Genomic DNA, 25,901 nt, shown 5'->3' with positions numbered 1-25,901 from the left:
ATAGGAATCTCTCATTGAGCCATTGATGAGTTGCCCCATTTGTTAGAAGGTTGTTGACATCGCTATCTGCATCATTCCAGCTTTATTGCTGCAGATTCTAAATGATAGTTTGGGCTATCCCTAAACCAGTGGTTGATACTATGAGCAGCAGTCCATATTCAGCTGGACACACATTACTCTTTACTTTCATGGGGACCCATTCACCCTGGAACCACTTCCTGAAACCCCTTCTTCCTGGAACCCCTACTCCCTGAAACCCCTACTCCCTGGAACCCCTTCTCCCTAGAACCCCTTCTCCCTGGCACCCATTCACCCTGGAACCATTTCCTGAAACCCCTTCTTCCTGGAACCCCTTCTCCCTAGAACCCCTTCTCCCTGGGACCGTTTCCTGAAACCCCTTCTCCCTAGAACCCCTTCTCCCTGGAACCCCTTCTCCCTGGCACCCATTCACCCTGGAACCGTTTCCTGCAACCCCTTCTTCCTGCAACCCCTTCTCCCTAGAACCCCTTCTCCCTGGGACCGTTTCCTGAAACCCCTTCTCCCTAGAACCCCTTCTCCCTGAAACCCCTTCTCCCTGGAACCCCTTCTCCCTGGCACCCATTCACCCTGGAACCGTTTCCTGAAACCCCTTCTTCCTGAAACCCCTTCTTCCTGGAACCCCTTCTCCCTAGAACCCCTTCTCCCTGGAACCCCTTTTCCTTGGCACCCATTCACCCTGGAACCGTTTCCTGAAACCCCTTCTTCCTAGAACCCCTTCTCCCTAGAACCCCTTCTCCCTGGAACCCCTTCTCCCCGGAACCCCTTCTCCCTGGCACCCATTCACCCTGGAACCGTTTCCTGAAACCCCTTCTTCCTGAAACCCCTTCTTCCTGGAACCCCTTCTCCCTAGAACCCCTTCTCCCTGGAACCCCTTTTCCTTGGCACCCATTCACCCTGGAACCGTTTCCTGAAACCCCTTCTTCCTGGAACCCCTTCTCCCTAGAACCCCTTCTCCCTGGGATCGTTTCCTGAAACCCCTTCTTCCTGGAACCCCTTCTCCCTAGAACCCCTTCTCCCTGGGACCCCTTCTCCCTGGACCCCCTTCTCTCTGGGACCCCTTCTCCCTTGAAACCCTTTTCCCTGGAACACCTTCTCCCTGGAACCCCCCTGCCCGCTTTCCCTGGAACCCCTTTTCCCTTGAACCCCTTCTCCCTGGGATCCTTTCTTCCTGAAACCCCTTCTCCCTGGAACCCCTACTCCCTGGAGCCCCTTCACCCTGGAACCCCTTCTCCCTGGGATCCTTTCTTCCTGAAACCCCTTCTCCTTGGAACCCCTTCTCCCTGGACCCCCTTCTCCTTGGAACCCCTTCTCCCTGGACCCCCTTCTCCTTGGAACCCCTACTCCCTGGAGCCCCTTCTCCTTGGAACCCCTTCTCCCTGGACCCCCTTCTCTCTGGGACCCCTTCTCCCTTGAAACCCTTTTCCCTGGAACACCTTCTCCCTGGAACCCCCCTGCCCGCTTTCCCTGGAACCCCTTTTCCCTTGAACCCCTTCTCCCTGGAATCCACCTTTTTCCTGGAACACCTTCTCCCTGGGATCCTTTCTTCCTGAAACCCCTTCTCTCTGGATCCCCTACTCCCTGGAGTTCCTTCACCCTGGAACCCCTTCTCCTTGGAACCCTTTCTCCCCGGACCCCCTTCTCTCTGGAACCCCTTTTCCCTTGAAACCCTTTTCCCTGGAACCCCCCTGCCCGCTTTCCCTGGAACCCCTTTTCCCTTGAACCCCTTCTCCCTGGAATCCACCTTTTTCCTGGAACACCTTCTCCCTGGGATCCTTTCTTCCTGAAACCCCTTCTCTCTGGATCCCCTACTCCCTGGAGTTCCTTCACCCTGGAACCCCTTCTCCTTGGAACCCTTTCTCCCTGGACCCCCTTCTCTCTGGAACCCCTTCTCCCTTGAAACCCTTTTCCCTGGAACCCCCCTGCCCCCTTTCCCTTGAATCCCTTTTCCCTTGAACCCCTTTTCCCTGGAACCCCTTCTCCCTGGAACCCTTTCCTCAGTCCCTAGTTGTTGCAATTTGGGAAGATGTTGAAATTTTGATGAACTTTTTTATTGCAAGTTCATTGAAATCAGATCTAATTCGATACCTGCTCTGATTTGATACCTGTCTGAAGGAGGATCTGAAAAACTCTTCATAGGTCCCCTCAGGTGAACATTTCAGTCGGCCAATAACCTTTGGTATCTAAAAAATGAACTTAACCAGGCAGTTCCTAATGGAATTTGATACAGGTAATGCTGTTATATTGTAGTGAATATTTTGTTCTTCCTGTTGTTTCTGAGCAACAGTTTGGAAGGCAATTACCAGCTCAGGTAACTCTTGCTTTTTTACCTGTCAGTGACATTACATGACCTAAAACTTTCTTTAACGGAAAATGTCAAGGGTTTTTACAAACGTTTCACATAAGAAGTTGTTTGTTTTTTTCATGCTTTGAGATGAAAGACTAAATGTAATTAGTGTTTTCTGCTCATGTCAAGTAATATTGCATTGTGGGTGTTATTTTCAGTATTGATTATTTGCTAGGTAGTAACTTGTCACGCTGTTGTTTCTCTGGAGGATAATCAGATTAAAAATTTCAATTTTCAAATTCAAATGGGATCTGTCCGTTCCACTTAAGTTGTTTTTCAGTCCTTCATTGATGTTCATGTTCATTAACGTTACAGCTACTTTTATGTGTGTCTTTTGGCTGTTACAGCAAACTGCCAGCTCTGTCAACAAACAAGATTTAAATCTATTAAAATAGACAAGTTACGATAGCCTACAGAAGTTGAATTTTACAGGTCAGGTATTTCAAATTGTATTTTTAGTCAAGAAGGACTTGAACATATTTAGTCTGTAATGCCACTAGAGATATAGGAAGGACTTGTAGACTGTTTTTATTTCTGCAGTCTCTTTGATCATTGACTAGTATAGGAAGGCAAAGTGTAAAAACGGACACTTGGTGGTTTTTATTCGTCCCTGAGTGGTATTTCAAATGTCACAGTGTGTCAGCGTGATGTAGGAGGATGGGGAAAGCGTGACACAAGTGATAGATAGTACCACTGTAGTGAACCTCTTGAGCATTGGTATGATCCTGACGGATCTTACGTAAATATTACTACAAAACCATTTCGAAAAGCAGAGTTGATTGTCAAACTATATCATGAGCATGTGTTTACGAATCACTATCAAATAGTGATGATACCAATTCATCACCTGAAAAAACAAGGGGACATATGGTACAAGTCAAAATATAAAATAGCTTCAGAGATCATATATGTCACTGATAAGTCAATTTTTTAAATGTCCTCCATAAGTCTACCCTAAAATTTTTTGAAAGATTTACTGAAGCCTTGAATGTTGTAACCATGATAAAAAAAACAAGAAATGTCTTTATGTATAAAGTAAAAGACACTGCATTGAAATCATGGCCTGAATTTGTGGAACGTGACTTTCTATATAAGGGTCTACTCGTTTCAGAATACAATGTCAAGCGAACTTTTCACCACGTTTGACAGTCATGTCCATGGTCCTCTCAGAACAAACTTACTGCAGTGTCCATTGGGAGATTTTGTTGAAAAATGGGGGTTCTAGAACCCTTCACACCCCTTGTTTTTCTCTGTTCTGTTTCTTATAAGGGGGTTCCATCGCCTATGCCCAAGGGACTTGCTAAGATTATGTTAAGACGATAGCTTTAGGCAACAAAAATGGCGCCCGTAAGTAACCCTCATTTCGTCTGTCGATAATGAAGTGTGCATGTGGGGAATGTTTTTGTTTCATAAATGTCCGTAAATATGATAAACATTCCTTCTGGTTTGGGGCCCCAAATACCGCAGTCTAACCTATGACTGTGATATCAGCCTGGTGATTCAGCCTGCAGACCCCACAAACTGTCAGGAAGTTCCCAGACAAACATGCCCTCGCTGTGCTATATGGTCATAGCTCGCTGTCGGCCAAGAAACATGCAGTGACTCCTTCAGTCCAAATGCAATAGAGCAATAGAGCAAAGCTTGGTAATTATAGACTTTTTTCCCCTTTCGTATTACCGATGGCTAGGTGGCAGGAAATGATGCCCGGCCTGCCAATTTGGCTGACATTTTACGCAGACCAATATAAGTCATAACGTCATATTTGTCACTGGAAGCTTGAGTCGCGAGCTGCATGAACTAAATCAGCTCATTTTTTATTTCTGGTGTTGAAGAGTTCAGCTCCTGAGACCAGTGAGTTTTGAGAATGCTGTTTGTTTGGCGACTTTGGGTGACACTTCACCACTTAATGTTCACTGAACAGATTTGTGGGGATGTGGAGATTGTTTCTAGTCACTCTTTGAATTTTCTTATATGCCTGAATCATTAATGCAATAGTTATGTCATAGCTGGCTCTAGAATATCTTGTCAGGTTCAGTAATACAGTAGTTATGTCATGGCTGACTCTAGAATATCTTGACAGGTTCAGTAATACAGTAGTTATGTCATGGCTGACTGTAGGATATCTAGTCAGGTTCAGTAATATAGTAGTTGCGTCATGGCTGACTCTAGAATATCTTGTCAGGTTCAGTAATACAGTAGTTATGTCATGGCTGACTGTAGGATATCTAGTCAGGTTCAGTAATACAGTAGTTATGTCATGGATGACGGTAAGATATCTAGTCAGGTTCAGTAATATAGTAGTTACGTCATGGCTGACTGTAGGATATCTAGTCAGGTTCAGTAATACAGTAGTTATGTCATGGCCGACTGTAGGATATCTAGTCAGGTTCAGTAATACTGTAGTTATGTCATGGATGACTGTAGGATATCTAGTCAGGTTCAGTAATACAGTAGTTATTTCATGACTGACTGTAGGATATCTAGTCAGGTTCAGTAATAGAGTAGTTATGTCATGGCTGACTGTAGGATAACTAGTCAGGTTCAGTAATACAGTAGTTATGTCTTGGCTGACTGTAGGATATCTTGTCAGGTTCAGTAATATAGTAGTTATGTCATGGATGACTGTAGGATATCTAGTCAGGTTCAGTAATATAGTAGTTATTTCATGGATGACTAGGATATCTAGTCAGGTTCAGTAATACAGTAGTTATGTCATGGCTGACTCTAGAATATCTTGTCAGGTTCAGTGATACAGTAGTTATGTCATGGCTGACTGTAGGATATCTAGTCAGGTTTAGTAATACAGTAGTTATGTCATGGCTGACTGCAGGATATCTAGTCAGGTTCAGTTATACAGTAGTTATGTCATGGCTGACTGCAGGATATCTAGTCAGGTTCAGTGATACAGTAGTTATTTCATGGCTGACTGTAGGATATCTGGACAGGACCGGTAGTACAATAGTTATATCATGGCTGACTGTGGAATCTCAAATCAGATCTCATGAAAGAGATGGAATGGTATACTGGCAGCCTATTCTTCCCCAAATTCCTACAGGATATGTAACTTCGCTTAGACTGATTTCTTAACATACACTTTGGCAGATATTGATGTATTAGAAACAAATTCAATTTGTAGACTCTAGGAATCAAACTTCCATTAAATGCTAGCCCTGGATAGCAAACTAACTCTGTTGATATCTTTTGGGCATAAGGGGGTCAGAGATCAGAAGTCATGTTAGACCTCAGTTGCCATGAGACTATATTCCCAACAAATAGTGATGGATTAATACAAAATTCAATTTGTAGGGTGTCCAACTTCACACATCTACAGCCTATAAACCAATTTATTTCAAATTCGAAATCCATATTTCATTTACATTAATTCAGCAATTTGCTTAAATGGTAGTTGAAATCTTTCTATTGAATTTCATGTTGGACCCTAATTGGTTCGCTGTTAGCATTTATTTGGACACTCACAGCTTTTCATGTGAAGGGAAACCAAAGCAGAAAATCTGTTTTAAGGAGATCGTTCTGAATGCAAGAGTTGTGAAGCTTCAACATTTAGTTTGTCTGGGTTTAATGGTGTTGAGTGAACCAGTGGAAGAAAGTGGAGCACTTCACAATGTCTTTTAAGCCTGGAGATGACCAATGGCGTTGATTGATTCTTAGGGGGCAAGAAAGGTGTCGTAATATAGCTGGTGTATGCTCTATCATGTGTGACATATCGGACAGACCTAAACCGCGATGCGAGTCCACAAACAGGGATCATGGGTCATCAAACAGGGATCATGGGTCATCAAACAGGGATCATGGGTCATCATTGCAGGGCTGTTCTGTAGACTGTGGAGATGGTTTAATAGCAGAATAGTTCTTTCCAGGAAATGTTCGTGAAGAATTTGGTATCTTCTGTCCTTGTGTTCTTCTGGTGTTGATATCTTCAACATGACTTCAAGAAATAAACCCATGCTTTCAGTTTGAGGTTTTTGCAGTTTCAAGAAAAGAGCTCTTCAGATATTCAATGAGAATATATCTGTACTTTCATCATTTTGTTGCTATTATTCTGGTGTTGAGATCCTTTGCACTATTTCAAGAGGCATTCAATTATACATGAAGTTCTGGCTTTGTATTTGGAGGAAAGTAGATTTATGAAATAAGTTCTTTAGATATTCAGTCAAAGAGTATACATCAATACGTGCAGGTATGTGACAGAAGATCAAAACACCGAGCTTAATATTACAATCTCTGGGCAGATACTCTGTTCAGCCCACCATGGAGGTACATTTGTGACCAACTCGTGTTATTCCGGGACAAGCCGAATAGCGACTCGTGCCCCTCTCGTTGCCATTTTTGCGACTTGGTTCCATCTGAGCGCAAACGGGCATAGCTAAAATAATTGTCAACTCGTTGCGTAATGATTCACGTATTTTTCCCCCAAATCATATATATTTCAGATACTTTTGAAAACACATAGGGACTTACATTATTATACAGTATGGTTGAACACATTTAAATGTATCTTGGGTATATTTTTAAATACAAGACATGTAAAATCAAACATTATTCCTGAGGGATTCTTTGACGGAAGTACTTGAAGTCATACACAAATTCTGATTGGTTTATCATATTTTCTCTTGAAACATCGTTAGGGGGACGAGTCTTCTTGCAGGTTACGGAAAGGAGCGAGTGGTGATGAATGCATGGAGGTTCTTGACACACGTTATTATGCCATTATCATTCTCTGACAACTCATCATACTGTAAAATTATTAGGGGCGGTCGGGTAGCCTAGTGGTTAAAGCGTTCGCTCGTCAGGTGAAGACCCGGGTTCGATTCCCGACATGGGTACAATGTGTGAAGCCCATTTCTGGTGTCCCCCGCCGTGATATTGCTGGAATATTGCTAAAAGCGGCGTAAAACCATACTCACTCACTCACTCACTCACACACTACTGTAAAATTACTGAACATCGGAAAATATTTGAAAACACAAATACTCCAACACATAAAATGAGTTCAGGTTTTTTCACAATGGTAAGACAGATCCAATCAGGTCAGGAATGAAGAAATGTCTTTTTATGTAATTCATGTGTGCAATTTATGTATAAAGTCTCACAATGGAAAAAAACATAATCAGACTGAAGGGTGGGGTGTGACAGTCATCCAGCGTGAAGTGTTCTGGATTAGGAGAGAAGTGATCACGTAATGCTGAAGGACCACACTTCACTACATCCCTGTGAGGAGAATATCTTCAGGCACATCTCTGCTTCCTCTTACTCGGCCATGATTGCCTTCGAATCTGAGAACTAAGTATTGATTTCCATTTGTTTTCCCTAGTCCGTCTTTACTCGTGCAGATTACATGCTTTTCAAGATTTTTGCAAAATATTCCATCTTGAAATTTGCTTTTTGTAAAAGGACAAGTGATTTGTTAACTGATGGAAAAGATTATACCTGTAAGATGAACAGGGGCTTGTCGGAAAGAGGTCAACATTGAACTAGTTTTCAGGAAATGACTTTCATTTCAGCCATTAATGGAGGTCACTGTATCAATTTGAACAGATAGAGGTCAGTGTTACATCACTTGTCTTTAAGGGCTTTTTGTAACAGTGACAAAATTGACATAGTATTGATAATTTACAGCAATATTCTTCAGAAGGACTTCCAACAGTTACAAGAAGATAGTGGTTTCCTGTAAACTTGTTTCAACTTCCTGCAGCAACATCAGGATGGAGTATTGTAGGCTGTGTAATATTCCAGTGGAAGAGATAGCCAAAGATCCCGAGTTTATTCAACAGATGAATCAGTTTGTCTTGTGAGAATTACATTCTTATCCGACAAACTGTTTTTTGTCATTTGCAGGGATTTTGAAAAGTCATTTGAATTTGATGTATCTTTAGAAGTTACGATATTCTGTGAAATGTTAATTGATGATCACTATCTTTTTTTAGTTTTGCCAGATTTTAACTAAAATGTCCACAATCTGTAGAGACATGAATTAGAACTGATCTGCTGGTTGGGATTGAGATGGGTTGTGACTTGGCTTATTACACGTCATCATGCCGCCATTAAATTGTTGTCACGTGTGGTTCAGTGCTCTTATTGTCAGTCACTGGTTTGTCTGATCCGCAGGTGCGATTGAGATGGGTTGTGACTTGGCTTATTACACGTCATCATGCCACCACTATTGTCACGTGTGGTTCAGTGCTCTTGTTGTCAGTCACTGGTTTGTCTGATCTGCTGGTGTGATTCAGATGGGTTGTGACTTGGCTTATTACAATTCATCATGCCGCCATTGTTGTCGCGTGTGGTTGAGTGCTCTTGTTGTCAGTCACTGGTTTGTTTGGTTCAAACTTGATTATTTATAGGCTGCTGGGATATAACTGGAATAGTGATGATGGCAGTGTTAAACAGCATTATCTCTCCCCCAAATTGTGGTTAATATAAGTACAAGTTTATTTGTAAAAGTTGAAATGCTCACACATTTTCTTGAATCTAAATATTATGGCACATCAAGATATGCAAACATTCAAGTATTTAATTACAACTCAATGTCTGTTGCAAACATTTTGTTGCAATGAATAAAATGGACGGATATTTGGGGTATTGTCCAGCAACCACTGGGTTGTCTGTAACAATTCTAAATCCACCTCATTACAATACAAATTCAGATAAAAGTAACCAAAGTTATTTTTTCAACTTCAAGGAGCCAAGCTCAATTTTCAGCTCATTAACTCATCAAAGCTTTCTCAGTTCTTTTAGAAAAAGGATATTTGCAGTATTGGCACTCAAAGATACAAACGACGACCAAATGATAGCACTTCTTCAAGAGTGTTGGAACCTTATCATTTGTCCGATCCCATTTGAACAAATGATGCTCAAATACATGTCCAATTACCGTCCTTGCAAGAGATTTAATCTTGGGGAAAAGTTTTGTTTCCCGCAGTGTCTTCAGATCTCCCTGTTCAATTCTGTTATTGTACGACTTGTAAAAATATAGCCGTAAGGTAATTCTGTGCAGTTGAGAAAATCCAATGAATGGTCCTTGGAAAGTGGTATAAAAAGCTTGTTCAATAATGCATGTATATCAAAGCTGCCAACTTCATGATCAGCAATGACACATACAGGCAATCAAGGTCCCAATGCTTCAAGAACAGTTTGTGTTCTTTGGAAACTTTTATCATCTTTTTATGCACATTCAGTAGATGATTTAAGGCCTTTAGAACCATAAAAAAGCACTCTGTTGTCTTTGAGTGATGAGTGGTTTATATTGCGTTTCAAATAAAACTGACAGATTTGATATTGTTGAATGATGCTTGCATCACAAATTTGCAATAATCTTACGGACTACATCGTAAATGTTTGTATATTTTAGGAATTATTTTATTCAGTGAAGTGAAAGACTATGTTTTCATTATGGCTAATACCTGACTCAATAGCCATAATTATATTTTATCCTGCATCAATGCTGACTAATGAACTAATGAACAAACAAGATTGTATTATTCTTACGCTTACAATACAAAACGTTTTCTCACCATATGCCGAGTTATCAATCATCAAAATCAAACATGGGGAGAATAACAGCTTTTATACCCCCTGGTTCCAGCCAATGAAGGCGGTGTTAGACTCCTGCCAACAGTGTTGTACAATTTGACAGAGGCTTGTTGAAATGCCCTGGGTCATGTTAAGGTTGTTTGTGGTCATTATTCTCTTCTTTTTACAGAGCCTGTAAACAAGCCATCACTCTTACTGTGTGTCAACCTTACTCGGATAATGTAAGTATTTATTCTGCTCCCTTCAGCCGACAGCTGAAATTCAGGTTGGAATTTGTGGCTTGGCCATCGTTTTGGACAGAACATGCAAAGGGAATTATGAACAGCCCGTCTTGATTTTTTAAAATCTTTATGTCTGCTTGTGAAGACAGTGGAAATTGGTTGCAACATTTATTTAATCGAGTTAATGTCGGCTGTGAAGAAGGTTGTCATTTATTATCATTGTTCTTTATTCTTTTTTGAGACTTCATCAAATGTTTGAGGAGAAGTAACAGAAATTGAATAATATTTGATAACATTTTTTGTTGTCAATTTCTGTCAGCTTTTGAAAATGTAAATCATCTAATAATTGGCCAATTTTGTGATTTGTTTGTAGAAGGGGGGAAATGTTTACTTTCACTACTGATTAGAACATTATGTTGTTAGTTTTGTGCACATAACTTTGTCAAAATCATTCATTATGCTTAGCTATTTTCAGATTATTTTTTTGTGGGGAAATACTGATGCATTTCTCTACCCTGCTGTAGTATGCGAAGTGTAGAATAAAGCTTGATGTCAGCCTTGCTTGATCTATACCGAAAAGTCGACTTTACTGTAAATAAAGAAGTTGTTATCCATAAATTGTGTCTACTTTGGTGAAATTTGACTTTTCAATATTTCAATCATCCCACACAAATTTTGTCCACATTAATCTTGTTTCAATTGATAGCAAAAATATTGGAATGTGCAAGTAGCAGAAGTGACACAGACTTAGCAGACGACATGTAGCTTACCATATCGGCCATATTGATTTTACGTGTATATGTGACTGCTTGGCTGGTGGAGATGCTCACTTCATCATTACCTTTCTTTATTTTCAGTCGTCACGGAAGTCAGCTCTACTCACTGCGGCAAAGAAGGCCAAGTTAAAAAGTAACCCCTCTCGAGTTCGCTTTGCAGATTCCGTCATGGTAAACGGAGCCCCTGTTCTTACAGTAAGTGGGAGGACTATAGGTCATTGCATGATCTCAAGTAGGGTAAAGCCCACAAACAAGTGTTGTTGTGACTCATCTTTTAGTGTCAGTTTTGCCATCTTTCTTACTTTAACTTACTTTGACCAAACTAAAACGTTTTGAAAACCCATTTTCAGGAAAAACTCACAGTCATTAAATTGGAAGTATTAGTCAATGCTCACATGACCAAGAGACAATATTAACAAATGTCAAATGTCCCATACTCATCAGATATTCAGTTTTTCACAACCTCATGTCCCATACACAACCAATAACCCATGTCCTGTGCACAACCACTGCCTCATGTCCTGTGCACAACCAATAGCTCAAGTCATAAAGACAACCAATAGCTCGATCATGTCCTACAGACAACTAAAACTCATGTCCCATACACAACCAATATCTCATGTCCAATACACAACCAATATCTCATGTCCAATACACAACCAATAGCTCATGCCCTACAGACAACCAAAGCTCATGTCTGAAACACAACCAACAGCTCATGTCCCATACCCTACACAACCAGTTTCTCATTTCTATACACAACAATAAACCCATGACCTACACTCAACCAATATCTCATGACCTATGGACAACCAATAGCTCATGTCCTATTCACAACCGATATTTTATGTCCTATACACAACCAATAACCCATCTACTATACACGACCAATATCTCATCACCTATAGACCACCAATAGCTCAAGTCCTATTCATAACCAATATCTCATGTCCTATACACAACCAATAACCCATCTACTATACACGACCAATATCTCATCACCTATAGACCACCAATAGCTCAAGTCCTATTCATAACCAATATCTCATGTCCTATACACAACCAATAACCCATCTACTATACACGACCAATATCTCATCACCTATAGACCACCAATAGCTCAAGTCCTATTCATAACCAATATCTCATGTCCTATACACAACCAATAACCCATCTACTATACACGACCAATATCTCATCACCTATAGACAACCAATAGCTCAAGTCCTATTCATAACCAATATCTCATGTCCTATACACAACCAATAACCCATCTACTATACACGACCAATATCTCAGCACCTATAGACAACCAATAGCTCAAGTCCTATTCATAACCAATATCTCATGACCTATACACAACCAATAACCCATCTACTATACACGACCAATATCTCATCACCTATAGACAACCAATAGCTCAAGTCCTATTCATAACCAATATCTCATGTCCTATACACAACCAATAACCCATCTACTATACACGACCAATATCTCACCACCTATAGACAACCAATAGCTCAAGTCCTATTCATAACCAATATCTTATGACCTATACACAACCAATAACCCATCTACTATACACGACCAATATCTCATCACCTATAGACAACCAATAGCTCAAGTCCTATTCATAACCAATATCTCATGTCCTATACACAACCAATAACCCATCTACTATACACGACCAATATCTCATCACCTATAGACAACCAATAGCTCAAGTCCTATTCATAACCAATATCTCATGTCCTATACACAACCAATAACCCATCTACTATACACGACCAATATCTCATCACCTATAGACAACCAATAGCTCAAGTCCTATTCATAACCAATATCTCATGTCCTATACACAACCAATAACCCATCTACTATACACGACCAATATCTCATCACCTATAGACAACCAATAGCTCAAGTCCTATTCATAACCAATATCATGTCCTATACACAACCAATAACCCATCTACTATACACGACCAATATCTCATCACCTATAGACAACCAATAGCTCAAGTCCTATTCATAACCAATATCTCATGTCTTATACACAACCAATAACCCATCTACTATACACGACCAATAGCTCATGTCCTTTACACAAGCAATAGCTCAAGTCCTTTACACAATGAACAGGACATGTACGTCTTTTTAGCAAGAACTTTATTGGACTGAGGAAATAAGGGCTACTAAATGAGGACAAGTTGACTTGAAGGAAACTATGTTTTAAATGTTTAAAGAAAAAAGAAGCTTGCTAAGGATCATGCTGAAGAAATCTTTGAAATGAGTTTGTTTAGGTTCCGAGAAAAATCAGGAAAGTTCTATGGATTCAATAAAGTGCTCTTGGCAAGTCATTCCATTCTCTTCAGAATTGAATTAGTTGTTCCTGAATGACAAAAGGACTGAATTAAGAAACATGAAACTGCACAGCAGGCTATGAAGTTTCTGTTATATCAACAGCAACATGTTCACATTGTTGCAGTCAGGGCTCGAAGTTAATGTATGTCCACTAGTCCAAGACTAGTAATATTCAGGAAGGACCAGTTAAATTTCCTTTTATCATACAACCATGTCAGAATGAATAGATTTGATTGAACCACATGATCTTGATAAAATACTGTATAACCCGCCTTGGAGGGTAATAAATTTCTGAGCGGTGGAATAAATCTCTTTTATCATATAATGCGTAGGTTTCTCGGCAGGATAAAGCCAAAGGATAAAAACGATATCTGTTGGGGTCATATGCCGATAACGATGCAAATTTCAAAGGTCAAGTGGGATCAGTAGCCATATCTGTGCTTGTAGACCGCTGCGGCTTGAAACCTTCTCCACAAATTAAAATAGTTGGATTTGGCCGAAATGTTACGGTAATGTTTGTGACAGAGGGAAAGCGATTTTGAAGCACAGAATTAAAGAATGACATTATATGATAAAGAGGTTATCATGCTTGTGTGTTCGGGGATGGTAAATATCCTGTATTAGGAATAAACACTATTTATTTAGCTCGCCAAGGCTCGCTAAATACAATGATTATTCCTATACAGGATGCACGTGGATTTCTCAGAGGCAGAATAAATCCCTTACACCCAGCTTCAAAGTTCATGGTATAAAACCTAACATGGGACGCATAAAACCCCCTGTACCCCTCGTGATCCTGCTAAAACTTATAGTGTAGTACCACCGTTTTGTTGGGAAGATGGCAAGATGATTATCATTTTACACCCCTTTTAGCAATATTCAGGCACTATCACCTGAAATGGGCTTCACATATTTTACCCATGTTGGGAAACGAACCCAGATTTTTGGTGTGATGAGCAAACGCTTTAACCACTAGGCTACCCCTCTGATCTCTGGAAATGAATGGAATACTTGGTAGCTGTTCTGTCCATGAATATATGGTGTATCATGGATTATGGTTTAGAAATGGTTCTCAGTATATAATGCTTAAGAAAGATGGACATTGGGAAGACAACTTGAGGCTTGGGTAGCAGTGATTGGGAGTGTCAGTATTGATATGAGTATGAGAAAATATCACAATAGATCAACATTTTCAGTTGTATCATTAATTGGTGTATTAGAGAGCATTTCAAAGATCTTTAGCAAGTACGGGTTTGTCAGTGGGTTAGCCTTGTGGTTAATGCGTTTGCTCATTGAGTTGAAGGCTTGGGTTTGATTCCTTACATGGAACAGTCTGTAAGGCCTATTTCTGGTGTGTCCTGCCTTTATGTTGCTGGAATATTGCTAAAAGCAGCATAAGAACCTACTCACACTTTCTATTCTCTTATTAAAATTATTGTCATCAATTTGTTAACAAACAGTTTTTGCCTTGTCAAAAGATAAACTTTATCCATTCTTATCAAACTGTTGACAAGACTTTTGACACATTTTTGACTTGAGTATTATTATTGACAATGAACTTATTTTATTCATATTGACCAAGTTTCAGCCAATATTTTCAGTTATGTTCTGGGTGAAATGAAATTTTATTACATTTCAAGTTTGTGTATTGATACAGTATTAGAAAACAAATGATATCTTTAATTGTCATTTAAATGTAAAACAGTATTGATACATCAATATTTAATCTGTGAACGATAACTCTAGTTCTGACCTGGCATCATGCTCTGACAACATGGATCCATGCTCATGCTATCAATCACTGGTTAACCTGTTCAGGTTGCCATGTGACCCCCATTCACTCACTAACTCAACACATATTACAACGTCTCTGTGCCTTAATCAGCAGAACTGTCATGGCAGACAGTTTTAGAATAATCTCATTCTAAATTGTACAAATTAGGGGTATTTGATTATTCATTATAAAATGCGTCTGTCTGCAAGGATCAATATTCATTCAAAGAATGGCTGAGTTGTATTTCAAGTTTCGGATGAAGACTTCCGAGCTCTGTGATCTTCACCAAAATTATGTTCAAAGGAATGCTTAAAATACGACTATCTTTTTTTCAAGAGTGTCACTTCAAGCTATAAATCTGTTCTATTTTCTTTTTGTCTCCAGTTCGACATACCGTATTCGACGTAATAAGCGCCCCGCTCTAATAAGCGCCCACGGCGGTATTTCCTAATATATTGGCTATTGAATAAATCCCAATTAGCACCCATTCCAATTGATCAATGTTCACAAGACTTTTTTATTCGCGTACAATACGCACTCGTGTGTTATATGCACCCTTAATTATGGACAATTAAATTCTAGAAAAATATATCTGTCGTACATAAACATTTCAGGCTGTCAGCATAAAGCACGAAATTTATCTTTCACCAAAATAATATTCTAATAAGAGCCCCTATTTCTAATTTTGAGAGCGCTCTGGGCGCTTATTACGTCGAATACGGTATCTGTAGCCAAGGGGACCATTGCCAGACAAATTTGTCATGTTAAAGATTTAACCAGTCACATGCTTTCTGTCTTTCTTCCAGCCGTCCGCCCAGGAAAGCTATGTGCCTTTCATGCCTAATGTTCTGAAAGTCTTTCTGGAGAATGGGCAAACCAAGTCTTTCAAGTACGACAACAAAACCACAGTAAAGGTGAGATAGATGTCTGCTTCCTTCCACTTGAGATATTTTACGACATCTGGCAGCTGTTCTGGGTGTCCTGAAGTCGTTATACTGCTAAATTTGAGTCTATTCTCTACGAACAATTTGATACTGTTTGAGTCTATTCTAGGTAGTTTCATTACAGGAACACAAAAGGCACAATGACGTCTTCTCTGATATTTGTGTCTCATTTGAGTGATAATGCTGGGTTCTATTTCTGTTGTTTTTTTCAATGTCCTCAACGTTACGAAAGTCTTCTGGATAAACATTAAACTTTCACTGAGAAAAATTCAACTAACTTTGTGATCATCCTCGATCATATAGGGGTATTACGTTGCCATTCCATCAGGATACCTTGACCCAATGCTACCATACCTTCATTTTGAACCCGATTCAAATAGCATGACAATAAAAAAAGACGTCCAATCAAATTACTCCTCTGGAAGATTACTGACCTCCTCCATGGTCTAGTAGATAGAGTCTCTGGTGAGCGGAAAGTTGGTGGTTCGATCCCCAGCCGCATCATACCAAAAGACATTAAAAAGTTGTACTTGCTGTTACCCTACCAGTCACTTAATTGACATCAAGGTGACTAGTCGGCTTGGAGTCTGTATGTTCTGTCTGAGTGGGGTATCCATGTTTACTGCAGCATAGTATCTCAATCTCAATGGGCTAGCACTTTTAAACCAGCATAATAGTCCAGACACACATGCACACAGACCGCCTCCGTGGTCTAGTGGTAGAGCGTCCGCCCGGAGAGCGGAAGGTCCGGGGTTTGATCCCTGACCGCGTCATACCGAAAGACGTTAACAGATGGTACTTGTTGTTACCCTGTCTGGCGCTTGTCATTTAGGGGCTAAAACAAGGACTGGTCAGCTCGGAGTCAGTATACTGTGTCTGAGTGGGGTATTCATGTTGAACTGCGGCATGGTATCTCAGTGAGCTAGCACTATAAATCGGCATCAGTCAGGACTAGTACAAGCAGCCACACAAACACACACACGTACATGCACGTCGCTATATAAGTGCAATAATCTTGGACGCGATGTAAACCCCATTTCACCTCACCTTCACCTCACCACACATGCGCACATGCTTACACACATACACACACACTACTTCGACTACTTGCACAGTCCATTATACCACTGCTGAAGGCTTTGTTCAAAACAGAGATGGCTACTGGATCACGTGGATATAGAAAACTTTGATATCCAGGTAAAACATTCAGAAACGTGTACTACACACACTTGTAATTAGGGCTGGGACGAGTCCAAATTTACTACCCGGGTACCCACCCCTCTATTACCCTACCCTATCCGGGTAACCGCTGTAGGTCTCAAGAGGTAGGTACAAACTGTCTGATTGGAAAAAAGTTCTGGTAAAATGTGTTTAGATACATGTATGAAACGATCTGGTGTATACACTGAAGTTGACCGAAGTTATGTTTTTATTCAAACATATAAAAGTCAGAAGGAATGGGCGTAGTAGTCATGAAGAACTGCGGACAATAGTGACTTGTAGTTTAATCATAGAGGTTTAGATACTTTTGGGCATTAAACAGTATATCACGTGACTTACCACGGGCCCGGGTAGTCCTGTGAGTACCCAGGTCCTACTTAGTACCCACCCGACCTGAGTACCCGAGTTACCCGTCCCAGCCCTACTTGTAATGTATTCATTGTTTGTTGTGTTGTGCTTACATCAGATGTAAGTACATTATTGGGATGTGAAGCACTGATACCCTGAACAGATCGGGTGGTCTGACACGTGAATTACCCGTCCCAGCCCTGCTTGTAATGTATTCATTGTTTGTTGTGTTGTGCTTACATCAGATGTAAGTACATTATTGGGATGTGAAGCACTGATACCCTGAACAGATCGGGTGGTCTGACACGTAAATTGATTGATTGCATGTGATCGTACCCCAATGGCGTATAATTGCTCACAATATAAGTGATTAACTTCAGGCCACTGTCATATAACTGGATTGCTGAATGCGGTGTTAAACAACAACAAACAAACTTAACATGCCAATAATGTGCTGTCACATCGCTCTATCTGTTGCTTAAAGCGTGTAAGGCTCTTCTATAGGCATTATTAGTGTGATCATTTTGTGTCACAGGCTTTCAATTTCAGTCTGTATCACTGAGGATGTTCAATGGACAAACATTTCCCAAATTCTGTTTTTGGAAGAACTTCTCAATTCCATTATGGTGTAGTGTCGAGGCAATCTTTAAGTGAATGTCTCTCAGATGAGTGTTTGACAGGGATAAGACCCATGGGATTACACCACCAGAGCCTCCTAAGTGGGTTTAATGGTTGTGTGCACATACTGCCGTGTGATGGATAGCCCAGATTGATTAACACTGTAACCAAACCCAAGAGAGTAAAAGCAGCGTTTTTAGAAATGATCCCAGTTACTTCTACAGCGGTCTATCATATCAAATGTGATTTGTAGAAGTAGAAAAAGAGGAAGACGTGTTAGAGCAGAGCCTTGTTTCCTTTGGGACTGTACAAGTGGTGGTCTGGGTTTTGTGTTGTGTTAGAGGGGAGACTTGTTTCCTGTGGGGCTGTACAAACGAGGCTCTAGGTTGTGTGTTGTGTTCGAGCGGAGATTTGTTTCCTGTGGGGCTGTACAAACGAGGCTCTAGGTTGTGTGTTGTGTTAGAGCAGAGACTTGTTTCCTGTGGGGCTGTAAAAGTGGGGGTCTAGGTTGTGTGTTGTGTTAGAGCAGACACTTGTTTCCTGTGGGGCTCTAGGTTGTGTGTTGTGTTAGAGCAGAGACTTGTTTCCTGTGGGGCTGTAAAAGTGGGGCTCTAGGTTGTGTGTTGTGTTAGAGCAGACACTTGTTTCCTGTGGGGCTCCAGGTTGTGTGTTGTGTTAGAGCAGAGACTTGTTTCCTGTGGGGCTGTAAATGTGGGGCTCTAGGTTGTGTGTTGTGTTAGAGCAGACACTTGTTTCCTGTGGGGCTCTAGGTTGTGTGTTGTGTTAGAGCAGACACTTGTTTCCTGTGGGGCTCTAGGTTGTGTGTTGTGTTAGAGCAGACACTTGTTTCCTGTGGGGCTGTAAAAGCGGGGCTCTAGGTTGTGTGTTGTGTTCGAGCGGAGACTTGTTTCCTGTGGGGCTGTAAAAGCGGGGCTCTAGGTTGTGTGTTGTGTTCGAGCGGAGACTTGTTTCCTATGGGACAGATTGTGGGTGAGACTAAGGTCAGACAACTCAGAGCAGGGAATATTACTGCCAAAGAATAAAACAATGTATTTACTGTTGGTGGAGAGTTCAATCTGATTCTCTGAACTGCCAACAATTTTGCAGTGAAGTGGTGTCACAACTTTGGGCTAGCATTATTTTTACTTTCTGTCTTCACAGAACCAAAAACATTAAGGTTCATAAATATTTTTGGGGCTATGTTTTGGAATGAAGAAAAATGTCCCCCAAAACATTCATGATCCATTCAACATTTTGTGTTCAGTATGAATCACAGTGTGCTGGGGTAGGACAGTAATCCAGATGGTAGTCATTTGCCACTTGGTGAAACCAGCAGGCATGGTGTGGTGCTGACAGACCAGTAGGTCAAAACCAGAGATTTGAACCCAACATTCCGGTGAAGATTCGAACACCATTAGGGAGCACGGGTGGCCCAGTCGTCTAAGGCGCCGCAATTCGCTGTGCAGAGTTGCATCCCTTGGGCATGCCAGAAACCTATGATTGTGGGTTTGAATCCCGGTTCGCCCCGATTATGTTTCCAGGTTTGTCAGCACCATACCCGTGCTCGTGGGTTTCACAGAAGTGGTAAATGTCAGAGACCTGCATCATTTCGGGCTTTCCGCCCACATTAAGCTGACACGCCATGATATGACTGGAATACTGTTAAAAGCAGTGTTTAACCCAATTCACTCACTCACTCACTCACTCACTCACTCTAACACCATTATTAAATGATGATCACATGTTGTCATTATGCACAAGTTATTGTAGGCAAACAGCTAGACACCAGTCAGGTGAACAAGGCCACCAATAACCTTCATTGTAATGTTTCAGAGTGTTTTGTAGTGTTACTATACCAGAGCAGAGCCTAGGTTGTCAAGAGTAGTGGTGGGATGATACACCAGTGGATCTGTAGATTACGATTTCTTACCAGGGATTTGAACTCAAGCTGAGCACAAAAACGAGAACAGTCAGATTGGTCAGTGGCTGATGTTTCCCAAAGTTTATGTAAATATACACCTTCTTTGAATATGTCTTAATATCTGGCTATGGGAGCCAGCTTCCTAATGCCCATCACAGCTTCCTTTGCAATCTCCTGAATCTAGGTGGGGTAGTCCAGTGGCATGTGGTCAGCACATCAAAGGCCCAAGTTCAAATCACCATATAATATGATGATATTATATTGATGATCATCTATGAGTTACTTGTTGATAATCTGTGGGTGATATTGATGATGATTTATGGGTAATATTCCTGATGATTTATGGGTAATATTGATTATATATGGGTAATATTGCTAATAATCTGTTAGTGATATTGCTTATAATCTGTAGGTAATGTTGCTAATCAGGTATGGGTAATATTGCTCATTATGTATGGGTAATATTGCTGATGATGTATAGGTAATATTGCTTCATGGTGTATGGGTAATATTGCTGATGATGTATGGGTAAAATTGATGATGATGTATGGGTAATATTGATGATATATGGGTACTATTGTGAATGATCTGTTAGTGATATTGCTGATAATCTGTGGGTAATATTGCTGATGATGTATGGGTAATATTGCTGATGATGTATGGGTAAAATTGATGATGATGTATGGGTAATATTGAGGATATATGGGTAATATTGTGAATGATCTGTTAGTGATATTGCTGATAATCTGTGGGTAATATTGCTGATGATGTATGGGTAATATTGCTGATGATGTATGGGTAATATTGCTGATGAGGTATGGGTAATATTGCTGATGATTTATTGGTAATATTGCCGATGATTTATGGGTAATATTGCTGATGATGTATGGGTAATATTGATGAGTGGTCTCTTGACTGAGAAGGGAGGTAATTGCAAAGATGTACAGCTTGGAAAGACTGATCCCCTCTGTTGGATGTTCCACCTGAAGCTAATAACTCATGGAAAGTTAGACCAACTTTCCTAAATACCTTCGACCCACATTCACAAAGTACAGTGTTGTGCACTCAGTGCACCTGATCCATGGGCATGGTCCAATGTGAGAGAAATCACTCCTTATTATAACCGTTTGTAGGATGAAATTGTCAATCAGCAGGGTGTTCACTCAATAACTTGTATAAATGGATGGGTTTCCCCCCAATTTGCTACAGTCTTTCATTTTGTTGATATTCAAGCAACATTTATACAGAATAAATTGCTTTTTAGTTTTTCAAATCAGTTGGTAATCTGGGCACCAATCATGGTGGTTTTCAAGCTCCTTCTTGGCCTGGCAGCGCCAACGTGCTCTCATCACCCTCACATCCTGTATTGTAATAGAGTGTAGGGACTAACTTTAAAGTCAACAGAACAGTGTTGGACATGACTCACTGAAGACATCAACCATCAAAGCAGGGTCATGTTTCTGTTTTGATTCAGGAACTAAATGATTGGGTTAATCACTGTTCTATAATAAGTAGTCTTTTATGATGGCGGGGGAGGTAGGGTAGCCTTGTGGTTAAAGTGTTTGCTCGTCATGCCGCAGGCCTGGGTTTGATTCGCAATATGGGTATAACATATGTCCCTTGTGATGTTGGTGGAATACTGCTAAAGAGGCATAAAACCAAACTCACTCACTCACTCATTTTGATGATGGAGATAGGTAGCCTTGTGGTGTAAGGTGCAGCTCCATCCACTTTAAAACCCATGCTTGTCGTAAAAAGGAAACTATGCTTGTCGTAAGAGGCGACAAACGGGATCGGGTGGTCAGGTTCGCTGACTTGGGTGATGCATGTCATCTCATCCCAATTGCATAGATCAATGCTCGTGATGTCAATCACTGGATTGTCAGGTCCAGACTCGATTATTTACAGACTATTGTCATTTCGCTGGAATATTGCTGAGTGAGGCGTTAAACAACAAACAAACAAAAAAACATCAAGCCAGCCAGCCACTTTAATTGCATTTATCTTCTGATGTGCTCAAATCCTTAAGCATCAACAAAACTTTATGTCTGTGCTCCTGGTTTTCACCAAAGTGTTAACCATCTACGACCTGCATCACTTTTGGCCTTCCTCCATCACGAATCTGACATGCCGTGATGTATGTGAAGTAACATTCAAGGCAGTGTTCGACCAGCCCCCATGCTGGCAGCTTGCTATCATTCACATATTTCAATTGGACTCTTTCTTCTTCTCCAAAACGTTGCCCCAGACTGACATTTAAGAAGTTGAATACTTCTTGCTTCACTTTTGGAAACTATTCTACTGAAATCTCAAAATTGAATAATCAATTTATTACGGCCTTCTGCACACACTGCCAGCCATGATTTCTTGTGGAGATCTGATCTATGGCACGGGGTCCTCACCAGGCAGTATTCAAGACATGCCATATACTACTCAAAAGAAGTAAAGGAACAGCCAGTTCTTTCATATTACTAGAGTTAATCTGTCATGAAATGACAGATTAACTGTGCTAATATGAAAAATTGGGTGTTCTTTAACTCTTTAGTCGTACAAGGAACATGAAACCTTTTCTCCATGCAGAAATAGAATAGATTTGTTCATGAATAACTCCAGTTGCACCATGGACTGTACTGGGATAAGAAAATCATTTTAAAAACCCAATGATTGATTTTACCCCAAAAAGGCAAGCATTTATATATCAATTCATTTTTCATTCATAAGTGACTCAGTTAAAGCACCATGGATTATTTCAGATCTGAAAATCATTTTTGAAACTGATTGATTTATTTCAACAGTTCGAAAACTGGATTTATATCAATTCAGTATGTAACATATATGAGTAAACCCAGACATTTGTCGATTATTAACAATTCTGTCTTGGCGAGAGTCTTCGAGTACTCACCTACTTTCCTCCCATCCCAAGGGGACATCATTCAGGTTACAAGTTACTAGTGCCAGACAGCTTTTCCCTTGACTCAGCTGGTCAGTCTGTGATCATTGTTCTGGCAGGGAATGTAAAACTATTCAATGTTTTTGGTGGCCGCAGGGAGAATATGTATAGGCCTTCAATTATTCCTTGTTTGGTGTGGGTGTGTCTATCATGATGACTGGCCATGGGTAGGATGTTGCCCAGTCATTGCCGGAAATGTTTTGGTAATATTTTCCAGTAGTAAATTATGGTATTGGATTGACCGGATTGGTCGATATGGTTTTAGACCTCATTCATTCAACCATCTTGAAAACATCATCAGTCATTGTTTTTATTTTTCCGTTTGCTGTCACAAGTTTGTTTTGAGTTTAAACACATCAATCCATTTGTGATGGGTGGGCATACTTTGGACCACCCCCTGATCCACCCCCTGGAGCACCCATTCGTGACAAGATGGTGTGTCGCTATGTGTGTGTTTGCTTGCTGGTCTCCTTTGCAGTTCACTGTTACCTCCCTAATGCCAGAATGAGATGATCATGGGTTCAAAGCCCTGGGTGCCGTTGTACAAAACAACCTTTACTAAGGTTAATTTAGTTACTAAGATTAATCTTAAGGTAACCTTATCAAAACATTAAGCCCGTTGCACAAAACTACCTTAGGACAACCTTAACTGTGTTGGTCTTCTACGAGACAGAAAATGGCTTCGCGGGTGAGTCGATAACGCGATATCAGGTCCAAGTCTGTCAGTGTCTCAAGCTGCATGGTGCGATCTCGGAAAACACGCTGTTTCCTCAAACTTCTCTCAGTTTTCTCACATATCAACAAGAAAGTAGCCATGTTGAAATTCAATGAAGTATCAACCTAAGCGTGGCTAAGGTTGGGTCTGACCAACCTTAAAATTTTCACCTTAACTAAGGCTACCTTAGCGTAAGGTAGTTTCATGCAACAGGGGGTCAACCTTAGTAAAGGCCTAAGGTTAAAACTTAAGGATATAAGGTAACCTTAGCGCTAAGGTTGTTTTGTACAACAGCACCCAGGTCATGATTCTTAGTTTGTTTCCTTGATCATGTGTACCAAAGTGTTGCTGGTGACTCAGGTTGTTGCTGCTGGTGACTGTGAGGTTGTTGTTGTTGCAGGTGCTAGTGACAGTAAGATTGTTGTTATTGTTGCTTGTGACAGTAAGATTGTTGTTATTGTTGCTGGTGACAGTAAGATTGTTATTATTGTTGCTGGTGACAGTGAGGTTGTTGTTGTTGCCGGTGCTGGTGACAGTAAGATTGCTGTTATTGTTGCTGGTGACAGTGAGGTTGTTTTTGTTGTTGGTGACAGTGAGGTTGTTGTTGTTGCTGGTGCTGGTGACAGTAAGATTGTTGTTATTGTTGCTGGTGACAGTGAGGTTGTTGTTGTTGTTGGTGACAGTGAGGTTGTTGTTGTTGTTGCTGGTGCTGGTGACAGTAAGATTGTTGTTATTGTTGCTGGTGACAGTGAGGTTGTTGTTGTTGCTGGTGACAGTGAGGTTATTGTTGCTGCTGGTGACAGTGAGGTTGTTGTTGTTGTTGGTGACAGTGAGGTTGTTGTTGTTGGTGCTGGTGACAGTGAGGTTGTTGTTGTTGCTGGTGACAGCCAGGTTGTTGTTGTTGCTGCTGGTGACTGTGAGGTTGTTGTTGTTGCTGGTGACTGTGAGGTTATTGTTTCTGGTGACTGTGAGGTGGTTGTTTGTTTCAGGATGTGATGCAGTCACTGCAGGAGAAGCTGAACATCCAGTGCATCCACCACTTCAACGTGGTGCTGCAGAACATGAAGAACAACACTGCCGGCAAGATGACACTGCTGCAGGAGCACGAGACACTCGCAGAGGTCAGGGTCACCGTGGTTACCATGGAGGACACTGTCTTGTCCAGATCTCACAGCTTTCAAATGTTATGTTAATCATTGCTGTGGATGTAATGTAGATATTGTGAAATACTTAAAAGAATCTATACATGGGGTGTTTTTTGTGGGATTAAGCCTCTGTCAATTTTAAAATTTACTCAAGTACATAGTAAGAAAATTTATAGACAACATTGTTGTTGTATTGTGTTTCTTTTAAGATGTTCTTAGTTACATAAACGGCTTTGTTTACATGGCCCAGTCATCGAAGGTGCCACAAGTAGCTGTGCAGAGTTGCTTCCCTTGGGCATGCAAGAAACCTGTGATCATGGGTTCAAATCTTGGTGTGCTCCCATTATGCTTCTTGGTTTGTCAGCACCATACCCATGCTCATGTGTTTCACCAGTCTTACTTCTGGCCTTCTTCCCACATTAAGCTGACACAGCTCGATACAACTGAAATACTGTTCAAAGCGGTGTTGAACCCAACTCACTCACTCACATGAAGTGAAGGTATGTACTGATTGTCCTGGGGTACAGGGTAAGTATGTGTTGCAAGACTGAAATAAAGACTTCTATCTGCAGATCGCAGCTCGCCCCGGCGCCCGACACTTCCGCTGTTTGTTCCGCGTGGCCTATGTCCCCAGAGATGCATACGACTTAGTGAGGGAAGATGCAATAGCTTTTGAGTATTTTTATTTACAGGTGAGTTATTCTTTCTTCACAGAATGATACCTATGCAGGAAAATGTTTTTTCGATGTAGTTATCTGATTCAAGTCCTAACATACTTTTGAACAATTTCTGTATATGTTGTGTAAATGAATGGCACACATGGGTACAATTTATGAAGCCCATATCTTGTGTCGCCAGCCGTGATGTTGCTGAAATATTGCTGAAAGCAGCGTAAAACAATTCTTTCTCACAAATGGATGGTATTTCTTTACTTTCTACACAATTAACATTAATATTTTATCATCCAGAA

The 25,901-nt window shown here is 40.8% G+C and overlaps 1 protein-coding gene across 1 annotated transcript in view; it reads left to right on the top strand.

Moving 5' to 3' along the window:
• The window catches only part of LOC124146027, a 260,173-nt gene that overhangs the window by 194,188 nt on the left and 40,084 nt on the right, over positions 1-25,901 (top strand). Inside the window, exons 6-10 of the mRNA XM_048387425.1 lie at positions 10,104-10,155; positions 11,013-11,126; positions 15,876-15,983; positions 24,776-24,907; positions 25,504-25,623. Of these exons, the coding sequence (XP_048243382.1) occupies positions 10,104-10,155; positions 11,013-11,126; positions 15,876-15,983; positions 24,776-24,907; positions 25,504-25,623 (526 nt within the window). The remainder of the gene's footprint in view (positions 1-10,103; positions 10,156-11,012; positions 11,127-15,875; positions 15,984-24,775; positions 24,908-25,503; positions 25,624-25,901) is intronic.

Source organism: Haliotis rufescens, unplaced genomic scaffold (assembly GCF_023055435.1).
Source record: "Haliotis rufescens isolate VD_foot unplaced genomic scaffold, xgHalRufe1.0.p SCAF_7, whole genome shotgun sequence".
In the NCBI taxonomy this organism is placed as follows: domain Eukaryota; kingdom Metazoa; phylum Mollusca; class Gastropoda; order Lepetellida; family Haliotidae; genus Haliotis; species Haliotis rufescens.
Note: the sequence above shows the minus strand (reverse complement) of the source record. Positions and strands in the feature narration are given on the sequence as shown.